Raw genomic sequence first — 19,793 nt, 5'->3', positions numbered from 1 at the left:
ATACACACTGTTATAAATAGCTTTTATCTTTTCTTGGGTATCCCCAGCTGCCACTGACAGCCAAGCATCCTGACCCATCCAACCAAGTTACATGACTAGTTACATTGCTAAGGAGCAAATATTCACATTTGTGACATGTGGTCATTATAAGGTCATCGCTTGCCATATGTGAGCATGTTTCTTCACAATCAAAAGCTAAAATACAGATACAAGGTCTAAGAATCCATTAGGAATAAGGATGTTTAAACTTATTCAACCTGCAGGAGAACAGTTTTACAGTATTAGAGTAAAAAATATAGTAGTGCACTAAGTTACACAGAACAGTAAACAAAACACAAAAATAATACAAACAGTACATTGCTCTGGCTTCTCGGCCATAGTTCTTTAAAAGAAAAAAAATCTCTGGGCTCTAGAGCTGTTAGAGTGCAAATATATTAGCTATGACTTTAGCAAGTGCCTGTCATGTTGAATAGCATGTGAAAGAGAGATAGTAATTATTGCCGAGAACCCATTAGAGGGCTCCTTAGTAAAACAAGCTGCCGGAGCAAACTAATGGACTAACAGGCCGCGGACAACGCTCTCCCTGTTCCATTTAGCTGCATGTCACTCCTATCAAGGCATCTGACACTTGCAAGGCAGGCATGCTGTCTACAATTAGTATCGTCTGTGCATCCCTGCACTTATTTCTGCTGGGACTCTGCACGAACTGGTGTCTATACAGTAGTTGTGATTAGAACTAAAACAAGATATTTGACAAAGCCCGTAAAAACGAGAACAGCTAGTTTTTCTCAAAAGCTGCTCTTTTTTGTTTTTCTTTGTTATATAAGTCCCCTCCACTATATGAATGCGATGCCCTTTTTCCCCACTCCCAATATAAGCAAGTGAGCAAGTGACAATAGACAGCATGCATGACAGAATCATTAAAAAAACATATTTGTGTACATAAAAGAAAATATTAAATGAATTGAACGAGACAGAACCATATATGGATGAATTACAATATGTCCTGAAGAAGGAGCTATAACATCCTGCTCTTATTAGCTGTGTATTAATGATTGTCTTGAGGATATAAAGAAACTACCTGTTTTGCTTTGGATTTTTTTAAAGGACCAGAGATTGTAAATTATGCCACAGGATGAACTTGATGGACATGTCATTTTTCAGCCCCATCTACTCTGTAAGTATATAACCCTAACCGTAATGGATACAGTTCCCAACTGACTAGCAACACTTTTTAGCATAATGCACAAGTGAGATCTGTATGTGATGCACAGATAATAAACCTGTCTGGGAGGCATACACTTATTGGTTTGGTCCCACTGCCAGGAGCACACATTGCAGCTTGTTAGAGAAGAGATGTGATAATGGGAGAAAGAAAATACAACAATATCCCAGAAATCAGCCATTCTCTTATGCTGCCAGCTCTTTTGGATTTTGCTAAAGGCACAGAGAATCCCAGTCCATAGCAGAAAATAAAATGATGCTTTCAGAAGTATATTTTACAGCATTGTCACAACCTCAGTATTTAATCTTTATAGTGAGAAGCTATAGTTTTTGAAACCCATAATTAGGTCCATGACATAAAAAAAACCCTTTACATTCTACTTTGCCACTATTTCTCAAATTTTACCATCCCAAACAAACCCACAGCTAGCTGTATATCCATTTCAGAACCCATACCACAACGATAAAATAGAGAGGCTAGGCTGAGGATTTGCAAAGTATGTATTATTCAGTCAATAATTTTTTTTATTAGATGCTCAATTTTGGTCAGTTTTATGTATAAAGATTTACTGAAGTTTTATATTGACTTGCTTTTTTAAAAGATTAAGTGATCATTGTAGGTAATCTAGTATAATGAAGGTTGTTTTTTACTACAAACCCTCAGTGACTAGCACTTTACACCCAAGCTATTTTGTCGACATAACATGAAGAAAGTTGCAGTGGCCTTGTTAAACAAAAACAAAAAAAACATTCACATTCAAGTTTTTTGAGTTATAGTTACATACCGTATATACTCAAGTAAAAGCCGACCAAAGTATAAGCCAAGGCCCCCTAATTTTACCACAAAACCTGGGAAAACCTATTGACTCGAGTAAAAGCCGAGGGTGGGAAATGCATTGGTCACAACCTTCCCATTTATATAGCCTGCCGGACCCTGCCCCATAGTACATAACCAGCACCTGTCCCCCCCAGTATATAGCCTGCCAGTCCATATCCCCCAGTATATAGCCAGCCCCATTGCCCCATTAAATAGCCAGCCCCAGTATATAGCCAGCAGTGGGGGAAGCCGGAAAGGTGAGTTTTGATATATTTTTATTACTCGAGTATAAGCCGAGTTTGGGTTTTTCAGCACAATTTTTCGTGCTGAAAAACTAGGCTTATACTCAAGTATATATGGTCCTTTTCCTTTGTACTTGTATTTATACTAAGTATAAATTTATACTAAGGTCTCTGTTTTGTATAATGTTTTCATACTGATTGATGTTCAGATTACATTCAGGTTTACACATTTTTGCTGCCTGTTTTTGCTTCCTTTTGCTTAGATACAAAGCACATATTGAGAGAATTATTTCTTGACTAAGTTTAAATAGAGGCAAGACGTCAATGACATCTATGAAGCCAGCATCTCATTTTGCAGGTCTTCAAAAACCAAACATTTTTGCAGATGAGGAAGGAGAAAACACTAAAAACAGATGGATAACACAATGTAAAAATGCACCTACAAACCCTATTTTGCTAGCAGAGGAAAAAATGTTTGTGTGAAAGAGGCCTTAGTATGGTTGAAAAAAGACAAGTGTACATCTAGTTCAACCAACAAAGGTAAAGAAAGGGGTTGAAATGAACTAGATTTAAGGTAACACAATTTTACCATAACTTATAAATGTTTCCATTAGCTAAAAGACTTTACCTAAAAAAAATAAATTGATGATTCTAGTGGTATCATTTTGGGTTACATATGATTTTTTTATTCTTTTTTTTTTTAAAAAAAGGATAACCAAAGAAGCTATTCTGATTTAATGCATAACTGCACATTTAAGGGACTATACAATCATGCAATAAATAGTGTCTGTATTCTATTAGCTTAATTTATTGACTTATAATCATAGCTTTTTGTAGATTAGCATAAGAGTTAATCATCTTGTAAAAAAGATTCCATAATAACTTAGTATTGCTAATTTTGATTGATATAATTGCAGACAAATGTCAAACAACAGAAGTATTTACAAACGCTCTAACAGTAATGATAACATATAATACTATAATAAAAGCATTGAGGAGGTATATATAAAGACTATTATAGCAAAATATCAAAGGAGAGAGAAGAAGTTTAAAGGTAAACTCATATCTTTAATCAAAATTGATTGTTCTCATATGATAAAATGGTTGCTTACTCTCTGGAAGACAAGGTGTTAACACAAAAATGTGTATTTTTGGAAGACAACTTTCCTTTAAATGATGAGACACTGCTGGTTACGGTAATAGGGAATTTGCAATGAAGGCAAGGACAAGCAATTATATGCTGGCTGGGCCCCACTGGACAAAAAGTGATTTACTTGAAAGCTGTCTTTGCACTGGGTAAATGCTCCTGTTATAGGCTGCTCATTCTGTGACAGCTTTCCAGATGTCAATCAAATTATCATCTATTTACAGTTGATTTGGTGGTGTCATTTGCAATATTCCCTTCGTTTCTGATGAAATTGGAAGGGTGGATTTTGCTGCAGTTTGCCCTGGCACTCCAGTGGGCAAACTGCTCTTTGCAAATGTCATGTGTCCGCTTATCAGCAGTCCAAGGGGAGTGCTCTTCCATCCGGCTGACTGAATCGCTACCAGATGTAAATCTCTCAACTGTCAGGGGAGGAGTATGGCAAATTTTAATGTAGTTCAAGATACTCAGTTTACATCAGTGCTCAAGGTGCGACTTTACCCAGGCTAGCAATTTTTGTATAGCAATGAGCAATTATTTAACACTGAGTGTAGAAAATGTTAGTTAAATATTCTTAAAAATAGTTCTACCACTTGCAAAAAAAATATGATTTCATTTTTGCTAATTTAATGTTATGTTTCTATAAAATTGAAGGCGTTTTTATTTATCAGTGCATTACAATGAAATGTCAAGGCACACACTGCATACATAAAAAATATCTTAACAGTAATAAAATTAGGAAATCAGATTCCTCTGCTATAAATAAAATTAGCTCCAAAATGTACATAGTATTTCTCTTTGAGATACAAAATAGACATCACAAGAAATTCAACTCATTCAACCAATTTGAACTATTAATGATGCCATACTACTTTCTGCTTAGCTTAAGATATACTGAAATATATTTTCCAAGGTGTTAAATGTAAAACAATGCCTCCTTTTGCCACCTTGAAAAGCAGCTTAACACAATGTATGAAGTACAAGAAGTCTAAAAACATGATGTGGGATTAAGCCGAGCCAGTATCTCTATTCCAGAAGGAACAGACTCCCCACTGTAGACAGTACTGTTTTGACCTGTTTGACAGCGTAGGGAACTGGTTTGGCTGTGTGAGAGGCTATTGACTAGGGTCAGAAGGTAAGAGTTCTCCATAAGGAGAGTTTGCCAATTAAGGCCACCTTAAAGGCGTGTGGAGACTTAAAGCCATAGATGCTCCACTAGGGAATTCTGGGAAGTATTCAAATAAGTTTTCCAAGGTGTTAAATGGAAAACAATGCCTCCTTTTGCTATCTTGAAAGCCAGCCCCCTTAATACCAAGTATGACCTACAAGAAGTCTACATGGAGTAAGGTAACTAGTATAGGAAATAGAATTGCTCCTACATGTGTGTCACTGAATTTGCATCAAGAGACATTGGAGTTCTCAAAGAGATTTTGTTATTTAAGACATCCACAGGGCAGGGGATACAAGTGGTATATATACTGCCGTGTACAACAGAGATGGAACAATACTTTAGCAGTTTCTAACCTTAAAGTCCATTACTAAATAATATATGGGTTCATGCAGGCTTGGCAACATTTAAAAATGCCACCTATTCCATAGTAAAAGAACATTTTCAATCAGAACCAGTTTCCTACTAAAAACAAACATACTTAAAAATGGAAAAATAGCAAAAATATAATTGCTAATTAGGACATACTAGATACTGATTGCTAGATATGACCTACAAGAAGTCTGCATGGAGTAAGGTAACTAGTTTTGGAAATAGAATCGCTCCTACATGTGTGTCACTGAATTTATATCATGGGACTTGGAGTCCTCAAAGGGATTTTGTTATATAAGACATCCACAATGGAAGGGATACATGATTGATTGTTTGGGGTTTGCCTGTTGAAACCCCCAGTAATTAGTAAATTTGAATGCCCTATAGAGAATAGGACTTCAATCTGTGCCAGAAATCTAATAGGAGTCAATGGTGTGCAGGATCTAAATATAGGGAAAAAAACTCTAAAGCTTTCTGAAAAGTAAAGGGCACAACTGCAACAATGATAACAGCCAAGAGAGTATTAATGATAATCATTTCTGTGAGCAAATAAATACATCATCAAATGTACAAAAGGTAAACAATTGGCAGTATAAGAAAGCAGGGATTTTCAGTGTAAGTATCCAACAATATACAGTAAATTTTTATGCTATTCAATCACAGCAGGCAATGTAGTAGTAGTTATGGTTGTCAATTGATGCCAATTTGTAGGCATAGATTGTTCAGTATTACAGTAAATCATTCTAGGGTTCTTAAATCAAAGTGGGATGTACCCTGATTGTGCATCTTATAGAGCAGTGATGGCGAACCTTTTACAGACCGAGTGCCCAAGCTACACCTAAAATCCACTTATTTACCATAAAGTACCAACATGGCATTTTAAGGAGTAACTTATTGCTACCTGTTCTTCCTCAATTTTCAATCTTATCAACCCCCTGAGGCCCCCTGAGCTTCTCCCTGGGGTCTTTCTGTAGAATGAGAATGGGGGATCCAGCAGGGGGACCTCCTAAGACATTGCAGTTCTGTTAACAGCCTTTCGCTTTTCGCGCAGTTACAAACAGCCAATGAAATGTCGCTTTAAAACATTATCTCTTAATTTGCCTGGGACTGCAGGAAGATTTTTTGTTTGGTGAACTCTTTCCTGATGTTATAGTCTGAGTGCCCACAGAAATAGCTCTGAGTGCCACCTCTGGCACCCGTGCCATAGGTTCACCAACACTGTTATACAGTGTAAAGATTCAACCATAATGGAAGGCTTTTTTGACTTCATGGTGGCTCAATAATAAGCGATAGTGCTTTTAGTATTGGAGCCCTGGTTACAAGGGGGGCAATGGATAGCATAGTTATGCATGGTGTACCAGTTATTCTGTACTCAGGTTTCCTTTCACACTATAAAACATACTTACTATGTAAGTTATTGGTATGCAATAAAATTTGCAGACATATGCTTGAAAAATAATATTTTTGAGGCTCCCTGGGGGACTTTTTTACATGGTTCAGTCCTGCGGAATACTGTACATGAAAAAAATGCCACCTTCCTATAGCAATAGCCATGACTCATGAAATAATTTTAGCTCAGGAAACACAATATATCAGCACAGTCTAAGCCTGCATTTAAAGAGGCCTACATCTCAAGCAGGGTTTTGAAAATCAATTAAAAAATAAAATACACATGAACAATCTTGGCCATAACTTTGGCAGGCAAGATCCTTAAGAAACCACTAATTGTAAAGAGGGACAAAGTTCCGACTCATTCTCGCTGACTGCCTTTCCTAACAGTTCCAGAAAATGGCTTTGTAAATCCCTCTGGGATATTTGTATGTGGTTTGGAAGTGGTATATATACTGCGGTGTACAACAGAGAAGGATCAATACTATAGCAGTTTCTAACCTTAAAAAGTACATTACTAAATAATATATGGGCTCATCCAGGCTTGGCATCATTTACAAATGCCACCTATTCTATAGTAAAAGAACATTTTCATTCAGAACTAGTTTACTACTAAAAACAAGCATACTTCAAATTGGAAAAATAGGAAAAATAAAAATGTTAATGGCTAAAGCATCTTTCTATAAATTGTTAATACAGAAGGCGATTAGAAACATAGCAAAATATATTTTTAAAGATTGATACTACTCTGCTTCCCAGGTAGCTTTTCTCCTCCTCTTTCCCAGCATCTTAATGCTTACAGAAGTCATATCTAAACCACACCCTCCATGAAAGTCTATGGATAGTGGAGCAGGGAAAGGGCAGCCAATGCAGCTGTCTAATAAGTGGTTTATTCCTCCTTCTAAACCTTATACACTATTTCTGTACTAACGATAGAGTAGTAGTAAAGTGTTGCTTTCTATTCAAGCAATCTTGTTCAACTTTCTTTTCTACAGACTTCTGGGCAGGGGCATAAGAAAGACTCCAAGATCCCATGGCACAAGTGTAGCTTGGAGCCCACTTCCAGTTTTCTCAAATGCTTTTTGAAGGCTCAAATGGTCCATTTATATAGGATAAGCAGCCAGCTTAATAGTCCGGGTCCAAAATATAATCTTACATGATAGATATTGACAGGGAAATCAATCTACTCATGTGCAGCCCAGGAAGGGAGGGCATCATACTCTGTTCCCCTACTGTCTAGGTGTTTGGATGCAACTGCAAAAAGCCACTCTGCGCAACAAAACAGCCAGATTTCCAATTATCACAATTACCACTGCTGGAGGTCTTTTTAGCCTATTTCTAGGTTGCAGCATAAATTAAAAAATAATTCATTATTCTTTTGTATGCTGCAGTCAGGCAACCCGGCCTCCTGCAATAAATTTGCTCTGCCCACTCCATGCAACTGGCATCCAAGCGAGAATGACGTTGCAATTAGTAAAACTGGGTGGATGTCAAGACAATTAGATTTAGGGGCAGACTAGCTAAAAATGTTCTATACAAACTTCAAGTGAGGAAGGAAAAACATGGCGCTCACTGTAAAAATGTTATACCTTTATTTAATTTCTTCAAAAGCATCCTCATGAATGCAGGGTGGGAGCAGGTGGTACCTTGAAGAGGTAACAGCCATTTCACGCTGTAACAAGCGATTTATTGAGCACTTTATTGACCTCGAAAAATCGCTTGTTACAGCTCGAAATGGCTGTTGCTTATCCCAGCTGTCCCCTGCTCCCACCATGCATGCCTGCCAATGATTTTAACCCCTTAATGACCGCCCTATCAGGATTCTATGGCGTGCCGGGGTATCCGATCCCTTCTGCTACAGCCCCGGGGTCAGGCGAGTGCCCCGAGGCTGTCGGCTCCTCTGCACGCTGGGTTCTGCCTCCCGGCAGGATCCGGCTGTGAGTAACTGAGCATGAGCATGCATATGAATTGCAGTGAAAAGGCTTGAACAAGCAATCAGATGAACACTTGTTCAAGCCAATAAGTGAAAAATGTGAAACTGTAAAAAACCAAATGAAGTATATAAAACACAAAAAACAAACAAATAAGTAAATATTTGGTATCATTGCATCCGTATCAATCAGTACTATAAATCTAAAACAATATTGAACCCGTTCGGTGAACGATGTAAAGAAAAACACGAAAAACTTCCCGTAATATACCATTTTTAATCAAATACCCTCACAAAAAATGTTCTAAAAAAAGTGATAAAAAAGTTAAGTGCCCTTATATGATACGACTGAAAAGAACAACTCTTTTTGCAAAAAATAAGCCCTAAACTAGACCTGTCAACAGAAAAATTCAAAAGTTATACCCCTAAAAATTTGTTGATAGTAAAAACAATGCAATTTTCTCTAATATTGGTTTTGCTCAGTAAAGTTGAACAAAGATAAGAAAAACTATATAAATGAGGTATCACCAGATACCTATAGTGAACCAGAGAATAAATATAACAAAAAGTACTAAAGATCCAAAATAAAAATGGATAATTTTGTTTGTATCCCCCTTGAAATTGTTAATAAAATCTCATGAATAGGCTATAGACCCCCGCCAAATGAATTATCTATACATTGTATCTCACCTTGCAAATAATACAACATATGTTCGTATTACCAAAAAAAAATTTATTTTATAGCCTGTACATTGTGACAATACAAATCTGCTGTGAATGGCGCTGCCTTGATCCTATGCCCGGCCCTGCCCCATATAGCAGGTTACCACCACATATGGGGTATCGATACACTAGGGAAAAATTGGACATCAAACTTTGCAGAGCATTTCATCAATTTAGTCATTATAAAAGTCTCATTTTTGGCCTAAATGAATGTAATTTAAAAAAAAAAGTCAAAAGTTTCTAAATTGCACTTCCATTTTGTTTTAACCCATTTGAAAAACTTAAAGGGTTAATAGACTTAATAAAAGTTGTTTTACATACATTGAGGTGTGTAGTTTATATAGTGGGGTAATTTATGGGGTTTTGCTATAATTTAGGCCTTTCAAAGTCACTTGGAAGCTGAGCTGTCCCTCAAAATGTGAGTTTAAGCAATTTTCATGAAAATTTGAAAAATCGCAAGTAAAGTTCTAAGCCTCATAACATCCTAGAATAAAGAGAGGATGGATAAAATATCATCCCAACATAAAGCAAACCTTCCAGAAATGTTAGTTATCTAGCTTTTGGGGTACTTTTACTTCCTGTCTGGAATGCAGAACATTTCAAAATTTGAAAATGAAGATTTTTTTCCGAAATTTTGCCAAATTTTCTTTTTTTTCAAGAATGAAACGCAAAACTTATCACTTAAATTTTACCATTATCATGAAGTACATGATAGTATGTCTTGAGAAAACAATCTCAAAATCACCTCGATATGTTAAAGCATTCTGAAGTTATAACCAATTATCTTGAGACATGTTAGATTCAAAAAATCGAGTTTGGTCATTGAACTGAAAACAAACGTCGGTGTTAAGGGGTTAAAGAAATCAAATATAGGCATGAAAAATAGTGAGTGAAATTTTTACAGTGAGTGCCACGGTTTTCCTTCCTCACTTTTGAAGTTTGTATCTGGACTTTTCATTGTAAAGCGCTTCATAAACTTATGGCGCTTTATAAATAAAGATTATTATTATCTATACAGTTGAGCACCACGTGTATCTGCTTCACTTGGACATAGCTGCACAGCAATGAAAGAGCTTACACAAGGGATTTGGCCCCTCTTTTTTCTGATTTATGGACTGAAACATGTTCTATGTTTAAAAATACAAAGATCTCAAAGCACTATTGTAATAAATTAGAAACTCAAAACCTAAATTTACCCATTTACAGTACTAAACTGTATATAGTACTTCAGACTCCACTAAAATTGGCTCAAGTGAAGCAGAAGCCATGTAACTTTTATTAAATTCATATTCTAATGTATTGAAGAGTTGTAATGATTTACTTAAATCCCACACAAAAAATTACACTTCCGACAGTATCCCAGATTATGTAGCAGACTGCCTAGACAGTCAGCATCAAAGAAGTAATGAGATTTGGATGGTTTCCGCCCCCTTTGAACATGAGTGTGTATGACATATTGAGAAAGTCAAAGTATTTGGAAACTGTTGCAATTAATGGAAAACATAACCCTCTGGTCAAACACAATGAATTCCTTAAGCAAGCAGTGTTAGACCTGGCAGCTATATAGGACATTCTCTTAACTTTGTCAGTGCTGGAATTCCTTATACATGCATTATAAATCAGATTGTGCAGTTCTGCACAGGCTCAGGGATCCTCACATTTTGCCCCATCAGGCGCCTCATGCCCGCCGTTAATCTCATGGACACATGATTGGTTGAGACTGTTGTCATGGATGCAGTTTCTCATTTATCAAAACATCTTTGTACAGTGTTAATGTCATTGCTATGATAAATAAACATTTCAAAGACACAGATTTTCATCTTCAAAGACATCCACATTATTCCTTACATCTAAATTTTAAAATAACCCTTTCTTATCAAGAGAGATGTAAACTGAAAGTTGTACTAAAATATGTATTTTCTACCTATGGCTGAGGATGCTAGAGCAGATGGGGGAAAGGCAAACGTTCCGTGTCACATCATTTTTGAAATAACTTTATAAATAAAGATTATTATTATCTATACAGTTGAGCACCACGTGTATCTGCTTCACTTGGACTTAGCTGCACTTGGACATAGCTTCTCATTTTTACCATCATCTACAATCAAGATATTTTTTCTTTGACATCATACACTTGACCCATCTAGTCACTTGCAAAGGCAATCCTACAACATTATAACTTGCCTTTTTTCAACCACCTACCAAATCACAACAACCATGATAAACAGGCCCCTTTCTTTTCAGAAAAGTTACAGTAAATACTAAAATTATTAAATAATAATACATCATTATTGACACCATGCAAAGCCAGAGTCATGATTTGAAACTTTTGGAAAAAGTCTCATAAAAAGTCTCAAACTTTCTCCAATTCCCTCCTGGTCTATGTGCTGAGACTTTTTATGAATTTTGAGACTTTTTTGGGACTTTTTGAAAAAAAAACCCAGACAGAAAATAGGCCATAAGAACATTTATTAAAGGGCAAAAACCACTTTGATGAATCTGATGGTCTGATGGTATTTTGGGGCTCCAAAAATAGACATAGAACTGTGTCACGAGATGGTTTAATGATAAATAACCCCCACAGTGTCTATTAATCAAACAGTGACACATGGGGTACAACTTATCAAAAGTTGGTGCTTCTTCCTCCTGGCACCACACATCATGCTAGACATAAGGAAATTTGTCCCCAAACTGTTTACAAACTGCTCACATCTCCCTGCCCACTGAATCCCCCATGGTTTGATACACTCCCTAGAAAGGGTAATTCATTCAATACCTTATCCAACAATAACATAAATTACATTATCCAAGCCCTATAACTTTAGGCATATGCAAAGTAAACTGCACAAGCACAGAGATGCATTTCAGTTTCAGAATGAACCCTTAACCCCTTATCACCGACACTAGTTTTCAGCTCAATGACCAGACTCGATTTTTCAAATCTGACATGTCTCACGATAATTGGTTATAACTTCGGAACGCTTTAACATATCCGGGTGATTTTGAGAATGTTTTCTCGTGACACATTGTACTTCATGTTAGTTATAAAATTTAAGTGATAAGTTTTGCATTTCGTTCTGAAAAAAAGTGAAAATTTGGCAAAAGTTTGTAAAAATTCTTCATTTTCCAAGTTTGAAATGTTCTGGTTTCCAGACAAGATGTAAAACTACCCAAAAAATTTGATAATTAACATTTAAAGAATATCTGCTTTATGTTGGGATGATAATTTATGATTCCGGTCATTTTTCTAGGATGTTATGAGGTGCAGAACTTTAGGTGCGATTTTTCTTATTTTCATGAAAATTGCCAAAACTCACATTTTGAGGGACAACTCAGCTTTCAAGTGACTTTGAGAGGCCTAAATAATAGTAAAACCCCATAAATTACCCCACTATAGAAACTTCACCCCTCAACGTATGTAAAACAACTTCTATTAAGTCTATTAACCCTTTAAGTGTTTCACATGGGTTAAAAAATATGGACTTGCGATTTAGAAACTATAGAATTTTTTTGGAAAATACATTCATTTAGGCCAAAACTGAAATTTTCAGAATAAATTAAATGATGAAACGCACTGCAACGCTTGATGCCCAATTCCTCCTGAGTGTACCGATACCACATATGTGGTGGTAAACTGCTGTACGGACGCACGGCCAGGCATAGAATGAATGTAGGTGCCATTCACAGCAGATTTGTATTGTCACATTGTACGACCTATACATTTTTATTTTTTTTGGTAATACAAACATATGAGGGCTTATTTTTTATGGGATGAAATACAATGTATAGATAATTTATTTTGGGAGTCTAAAGCTTATTCTTGAGATTTTATTAACTATTTCAAGGGGGACACAAACAAAATCATCAATTTTTATTTTGGATTGTTAGCATTTTTTTCCCCCGCTCACCGTAATGTAAAAATAACATTTTATCTTTATTCTCTGGTTCACTACGATTGCGGTGATACCTCATTTATATAGTTTTCCTTTTTTTTGCTTAATTTTCCTGAGCAAAACCAATATTGGAGAAAATCGCATTGTTTTTACTATTGACAACTTTTCAGGGCCATAACTTCTGTATTTTTCTGTTGTCAGATCTGGTTGAGGGCTTATTTTTTGCGAAAACAGTTGTTCTTTTCAGTTGTATCATATTAGGGAACGTAACTTTTTTTGATCACTTTTTAGAACATTTTTTGTGATGGTGTTTGATGAAAAATTGTATATTATGGGAAGTTTTCCGAGTTTTTTTTTTACGTAGTTCACCGAGCGGGTTCAATATTGATTTAGATTTATTGTACAGATTAATACGGACGCGGTGATTCCAAATATGTATGTTTTTGTGCTTTATTTACTGTATTTGCATTTTATGTGTTACTGGGGAGATTATGGGACTTTTATTTTATTTATTTATTTAATTATATTATAAAAAGATTTAATTTTTTTTTTTTACTTTGTTACATTTTCTACTTCTTGGCTTGAATAAGCGATCATTCGATCGCTTATTCAAGCCTTTACACTGCAATACACTTGTATTGCAGTGTATAGTGTAAGTAACTGAGCATGCTGCGCATGCTCAGTTACTTACAGCCGGGTCCTGCCAGGCGAGAAGAGGAGCCGACAGCCCCGGGTCACTCGTCGGGACCCGGGGCAGCGGCAGGAGCGATCGGATCCCCCGGTAAGCACACCGGGGGGGTCCGATCCACGGGGGACACACTTGCACGCTGCGGTCATGCTTGACCGCAGCGTGTAAGGGGTTAAACTTCCGGGATCGGAGTTTTTCCGATCCCGGGTGTTAGTGCCGGGTCAGGGCTGTAATATCACAGCCCGACACCGGCACTATACTGACCCGATGTCCCGAAATCTTCTTCTGACGCGGCGCCGTAGAAAGGCGTTGCATCAGAAGAAGTACCCTTAATGACCGCCGTAGAAACCCGATAGGGCGGTCATTAAGGGGTTAAGGGAGCTATATTGCTTCTACAGCCACTAGTTAGTTGCAGCAAGCTATGCAGTTACCTTCACTTCATATTTTGTATAGTAGTTGATATCATTAATTTTTATATAGATTATCCAGACATTTTAGCTTCCTGGACCTTGTCGAAAAATGTTTCATACATACACACATTGACCATGCATTCCGACTGTCAGCTGTTTCTTGTATGAGAAGAGTGAAAAAAGAGGATAATTGAAATAATTGTTAACCTATAATAATTTCTAGAAGGCATTACTGATCATACTACTAATAAGTTATCATTGAAAAGAAAGCTATGCCATAGCACATTTAATGATTCCTTCCTGGCTCATATCAAGGGTCTTCTTCAATGAAAGAAAGCTACTTACAGATATTCCTGATTTTACTTTTGGGTCTGCTTGCCAAGATCCAGACCAATAAGAAAATGAAATGTCTTCATTCATTGTACTGGAAGGCCACTGTACATCCCAAGACGGTGCTGCAGCTGCTAAGCCATGAGTTTCATGAGAAGTGGGTGAGTTGTCACTGCTGACCTTGGTACGATTCATCATTGGGGCACTGTCCCCATTGCAGTCCTGTTGAATAGAAGCAAATTTAGTTTGTCTATGTAAAACATTGTTTAAGACTTCATATATTAAACACTGAGATCATACTGTAAATAAAACCAAGATAAAAAGGCAGACATATAACTAGAAGATTTTATGTAGAAAGTTCTGCCACTGTCCCATTTGTCTGCATATGATGTTTTTTTCAAATCCATGCATATATAAAATACATCATAAGAACAATATAAAAAACGATACATGTATTTCATAATTTAATTGAAATGGCTAATAAAACTAAACAAGTGAGATATGATGATATTCTTATTTAATAAATATAAATAATATTTAAACAGTTCTGATACCTAAAATATCAGTAATCAAATATTTTTAACAGGAGTCACAATTTATTATTCCCGGGACATTTAAGGGAGTAAAAGAAAATACTATACTTACTAGAGATGAGCGAGAATACTCGTCCGAGTATACTGCTCGGTCGAGTATTAGCATACTCGGACCGGCTCGTTACTCGGACGAGTATCTCGCCGGCTCGAGATCGAGCATTAAATTAAGTGAAGAACAGTATTTTTATTACATAATAAAATATCCCAGATGTTTACAGATGTTTTACTTGTAAGAACACATTGAAATAACACTATTCTTCACTTTCCAGGTGTTCGCGCGTGTCTCCCGCTAAGTTAGGAGATGTTTGGAACATCTGGAATGTGAAGAATAGTGTTCTTTCAATGTGTTCTGCCCTTAAATGTTCGTGTTTTCACAGTTTTTAATGTTTTAATTCTATTCTTCACTTTGCAGCTGTGCGCGCGTATCTCCGAACCTATCGGGAGACACGCGCGCACACCTGCAATGTGAAGAATAGAATTAAAACATTAAAAACAGTGAAAACACGAACATTTAAGGGCAGAACACATTTAAATAACACTATTCTTCACTTTGCAGCTGTGTGCGCGTATCTCCGAACCTATCGGGAGCCACGCGCGCACACCTGCAATGTGAAGAATAGAATTAAAACATTAAAAACAGTGAAAACATGAACATTTAAGGGCAGAACACATTTAAATAACACTATTCTTCACATTGCTGATGTGCGCGCACATCTCCGACATTATCGGAAGACAGGACCATTTAAGTGCAGAACACATTGAAAGAACACTATTCTTCACATTCCAGATGTTCTGAACATCTCCTAACTTAGCGGGAGACACGCTCGAACACCTGGAAAGTGAAGAATAGTGTTATTTCAATTTTTTCTTACAAGTAAAACATCAGTAAACATCTGGGATATTTTATTATGCACTGTTCTTTTAATGTTCTCCTTTACTAAAAAAATGCTCGGGTCTCCCATTGACTTTAATGGGGTTCGTTATTCGATACGAGCACCCGAGCATCGGGAAAAGCTCGTATCGAATAACGAGCACCCGAGCATTTTAGTGCTCGCTCATCTCTAATACTTACCAAACTGGAGGGCATCTTTGGATAATACAGTGGTCCATTCTCGGTTGCTACCACTCTCCAAAGACATCAGTGATGACATTGGGGAAGATTTACTTACCAGTCCCTGCGCGATCCCCCAGGTGTGGTCCCCGACGAGAATGCACAGCTGCTGCAATGCACTACGAGTGTGCACCCAGAATCCTGTATCTGGCGCTTCCCCGATCAGGTCCACCATAGTTCACCTTCTTCTTCCAGGTGTATGTAAGTGCTTGGCTTGCAACACCATTTAAATGTTAAATCCCACTGTTTGTCCGAATCCGTCGGATTGTCCGATGGCTTGCCCCCCGATTTGTGCGACACAATCTCCTTTTAAATCCCTTTTAGTAAATAAGCCAGGGACAAACAAAATTGTAAACACCAGGTCTCATAGAGACAGGTTGGAATTCTATCGGTGAAATGCTGTATTTTTGTTATTAACAGTGAATTAAAAACTGTGTTATATTGTCATCCTGAGTATATTTAAGAATCCTGTCTTTGTGGGAATACCTCTTTAAGACCAGCAATAAGTTATTTTTGCTCATCAATTGTTAATCATAAAGACAAGAGTGAAACTATTGAAATTGTTAAATATTTACTGTTATTATAACGACCCAGTATACAGATCTAAGTATGAGAATAAAATATTCAGTCCATTCAGAGGTTTAGACCATTTTAGGATATATTCAAATACCTCTTTCCTTATGTGACACAGCATGCAGGTGAGGGTAAGTATTCTTGTGAATTGTCAGAAGAGGAGAAATTGTGAATCCCTCCCACAGATGACTCTCCCGTGCTTCCACATGCCTTACATCGTGTGCATCTAAAAAAAACCTCTATGTGCTGAATCTCCCTGGTGTTTATTTACATTTAAATAAACACCAGGGAGATTCAGCACATAAAGGTTTTTTTAGATGCACACGATGTAAGGCGTGTGGAAGCACGGGAGAGTCATCTGTGGGAGGGATTCACAATTTCTCCTCTTCTGACAATTCACAAATGTATGATTTAAAACACTTTGCCACTTGTGACTCGACAAGAGTCATTTATATGATCATTTGCCCTTGTGGACTTAAATATATTGGGCGCACCATAAGGAAATTAAAAGTTAGAATTGGTGAGCACTTCAGAAATATTAAAAAGGGCAAAATGGATCATGCACTGTCTGCCCACTATGAAAAATTTCACCAAAAAAATCCTAAGGGTACAATCTTTTTTAGTTTAGAAGAAGTAGCCCCACATTGGAGAGGTGAAGATTTAGAGGGAAAAAAATGAGTCAGAGGGAATCCTTTTGGATTTTTCAGTTAAAAACCCTGATTCCTTTTGGATTAAATGTCGATTTTGAAATCAAATGTTTTCTTTGATTCCCTTCTAACCATTATTATCTAACTTCACGTATTAATAGCTTTTAGAGCTGTTAGAACAGCACTATATCAAAGCACTATGTAAAAGCACTTATTGTAAAAACACTATGTAAAAGCACTTTTCACATATATGTCATATGGTAAATTTATCTAACTTAATATTGTTATTCCACATATTTGAGCATCATAGTTTAAGAAAAAAATTTAGTTAGTCAACAAACAGTTAACAGCTATTCTCATTAACGACCACTATATATAGCTTACAGCTTACGTACGTCGGTAAGCCCCGGAAGAAGCCGAAAAGGCGAAACTCGGAGTCGGCCAAGCTGTACCGAACGTGCAACATTTTTGTATTCAAGGCCTTTTTTAATTATATGTTGTGTGAGTATATTGATTAAACTTTTATTACATATTAATTTTGAAAACTTGCTGCACCATTGCGTCTTCTTATATTGTAAGGGAGCAGAGTAAGCACTACTAAAGAGTGCAACGGAATGAAAAGCAAGAAGGCAAGAAGTTCCAGTCGGAAGACCGGACCCGTGCACCTGCACACCCGGAATTGGTCAGTGTTTGAGAGCTCCGTTCACGATCGCGGGATAGAAGAACATAGTCCTGGGAAGACGAACGGACAAACAATTAAGGAATACTTACCCTCATCTGTATGCTGTGTCACATAAGGAAAGAGGTATTTGAATATTTCTTGTAGAGACATTTAAGAATCCAGTTGGAAAGACGTTGATGTGGCGAAAAAACTTTTGCTTGATATTCAGACTGTGGTGTTTTTGGACTTTCTCCTCCTTTTTTCCCAGCGCCGTCTCTCTGACTTTTGTATATTGATTATTGTTTATTGCAGTTTGTGATTTTTCCTTCAGTAGGAGGTTAGGTTTATTTGGTTATCTACGAGTGATTTCTTTGATTTTAGGATATATGCAGGAGATATGCGCTAACCACTCCACTAACTGCAGACATCATTGCTGTAAACTATCAAATTATCCCCAACTGATTTCTACATATTTCTTGTAACTTTAAGCCAAAATCAACCCAGGAAATTACAGTAATTTTACAATATTTGTTTATATATTATCTTTCCATATACATAATCTTGATTTATTGAAAAAAAGGTTTAATGTATAGCTAAAGTTAATAAATGCCTCAAAAAAATACAAATGCAGTCCAATTGACAAAAAAGGATGCATCACAGGTTTTGTTTTTAAGGCTTTAATTTGCCAATCCAAATGGCACATACACTTTATTCTTTGAGTCAGTATGTAAATCTTGAAACTGAATAAAGAAATTCTTAATTTTGCCATATTCTAAAACCCATAACTTTTTATACTTTAGTGTAAAGAATCTTGTATAGCATCATTTTGTTGTGGGGCAGGCGGTTGGTTTAATTGATTTAAATTTGGGAAATGGTTGGCCTTGTAATGAATATTTATTCATAATTTTATAGGTAGTGAAAAAGAAGTGATTCAGACAATTGTAGACGTTTACTGTATATTCCTAATACTTTTATATTTTCTTTTGTTTATTTTATGTAATGTAGGGGAAGGGGGTTGACTTGAAATTGAAATTTTTGACATATTATTTACTACTTAAAATGTTTGCCCAACTCTGCACTAAGCAAAAATAAGCATTTTTTTTTATTTACTCTAATTAGCTATTTGCAGGTGTTAAGCAGCAAGAAGATGTTTTAACTTTCCCCTAGGTTATCCATTTGCCATGCTTCCTGGTAACCATGGGAAACCGAATAGAACAGTGAGAGACCCTGTTGTCTCTAACTGTTCTATTCGGTTTTGTAGGACCTGTAGGTTTCTGTAGGACCTTTAGTGATGTGACAAGCATGTGACGCATCACATGCTGCAGGTCGTCTAATTACGAACATGCTGTCCTGCATCATTTGAAAGTCCATAGTGTTCTGGCCAAAGATCTTCATTGATGTCACAAGCATGTGACTTATCACATAGTTCAGATCGTCCAATTACAAACATGCGCTGATCTGAGCTGATGACACAAGCTGGAAGTGCCCACCCACTTCAATCTGATTTAATAGGAAATAATGTTGAATATAACAGATATATCTCAGGCTAGAAAGAAGTTAGCAACATGATACAGGTATCATTGGAACTGTTGTCAAAGGTTCTCTCCAGCTGTGCTAAAACAATTTTTTCCAGTAACTTTACAGTCTTGCTTTCATATTTTGTTTGTTTTATTTGTTTGATTGCTTGTACATACATACAGCAATGATTACAATATATAATTATTACAATTTAGTGTCAATTTGTTGCTGCAATATTCTGCTTCCAGCATTGTGTCATACGGTTAGATAAATATCTGGACTGAGAGGTACCAGTTAAGTAAGCTTAAGTTTAACATGCTCCACTAAGAGTATTTACTATAAATGTATCTCTTTGACATT

At 36.6% G+C, this 19,793-nt stretch overlaps 1 protein-coding gene across 2 annotated transcripts in view; it reads right to left on the bottom strand.

Annotated features, from left to right (window-relative positions):
• BNC2 (basonuclin zinc finger protein 2) overlaps positions 1-19,793 on the bottom strand; it is a 407,165-nt gene that overhangs the window by 274,103 nt on the left and 113,269 nt on the right. For both annotated transcript variants that reach the window (XM_072154124.1, XM_072154104.1), the window contains exon 2: positions 14,346-14,552. In XM_072154124.1, coding sequence (XP_072010225.1) covers positions 14,346-14,552 — 207 coding nt within the window. The remainder of the gene's footprint in view (positions 1-14,345; positions 14,553-19,793) is intronic.

Source organism: Engystomops pustulosus, chromosome 1, assembly GCF_040894005.1.
Source record: "Engystomops pustulosus chromosome 1, aEngPut4.maternal, whole genome shotgun sequence".
NCBI classification, from domain to species: Eukaryota; Metazoa; Chordata; class Amphibia; order Anura; family Leptodactylidae; genus Engystomops; species Engystomops pustulosus.
Note: the sequence above shows the minus strand (reverse complement) of the source record. Positions and strands in the feature narration are given on the sequence as shown.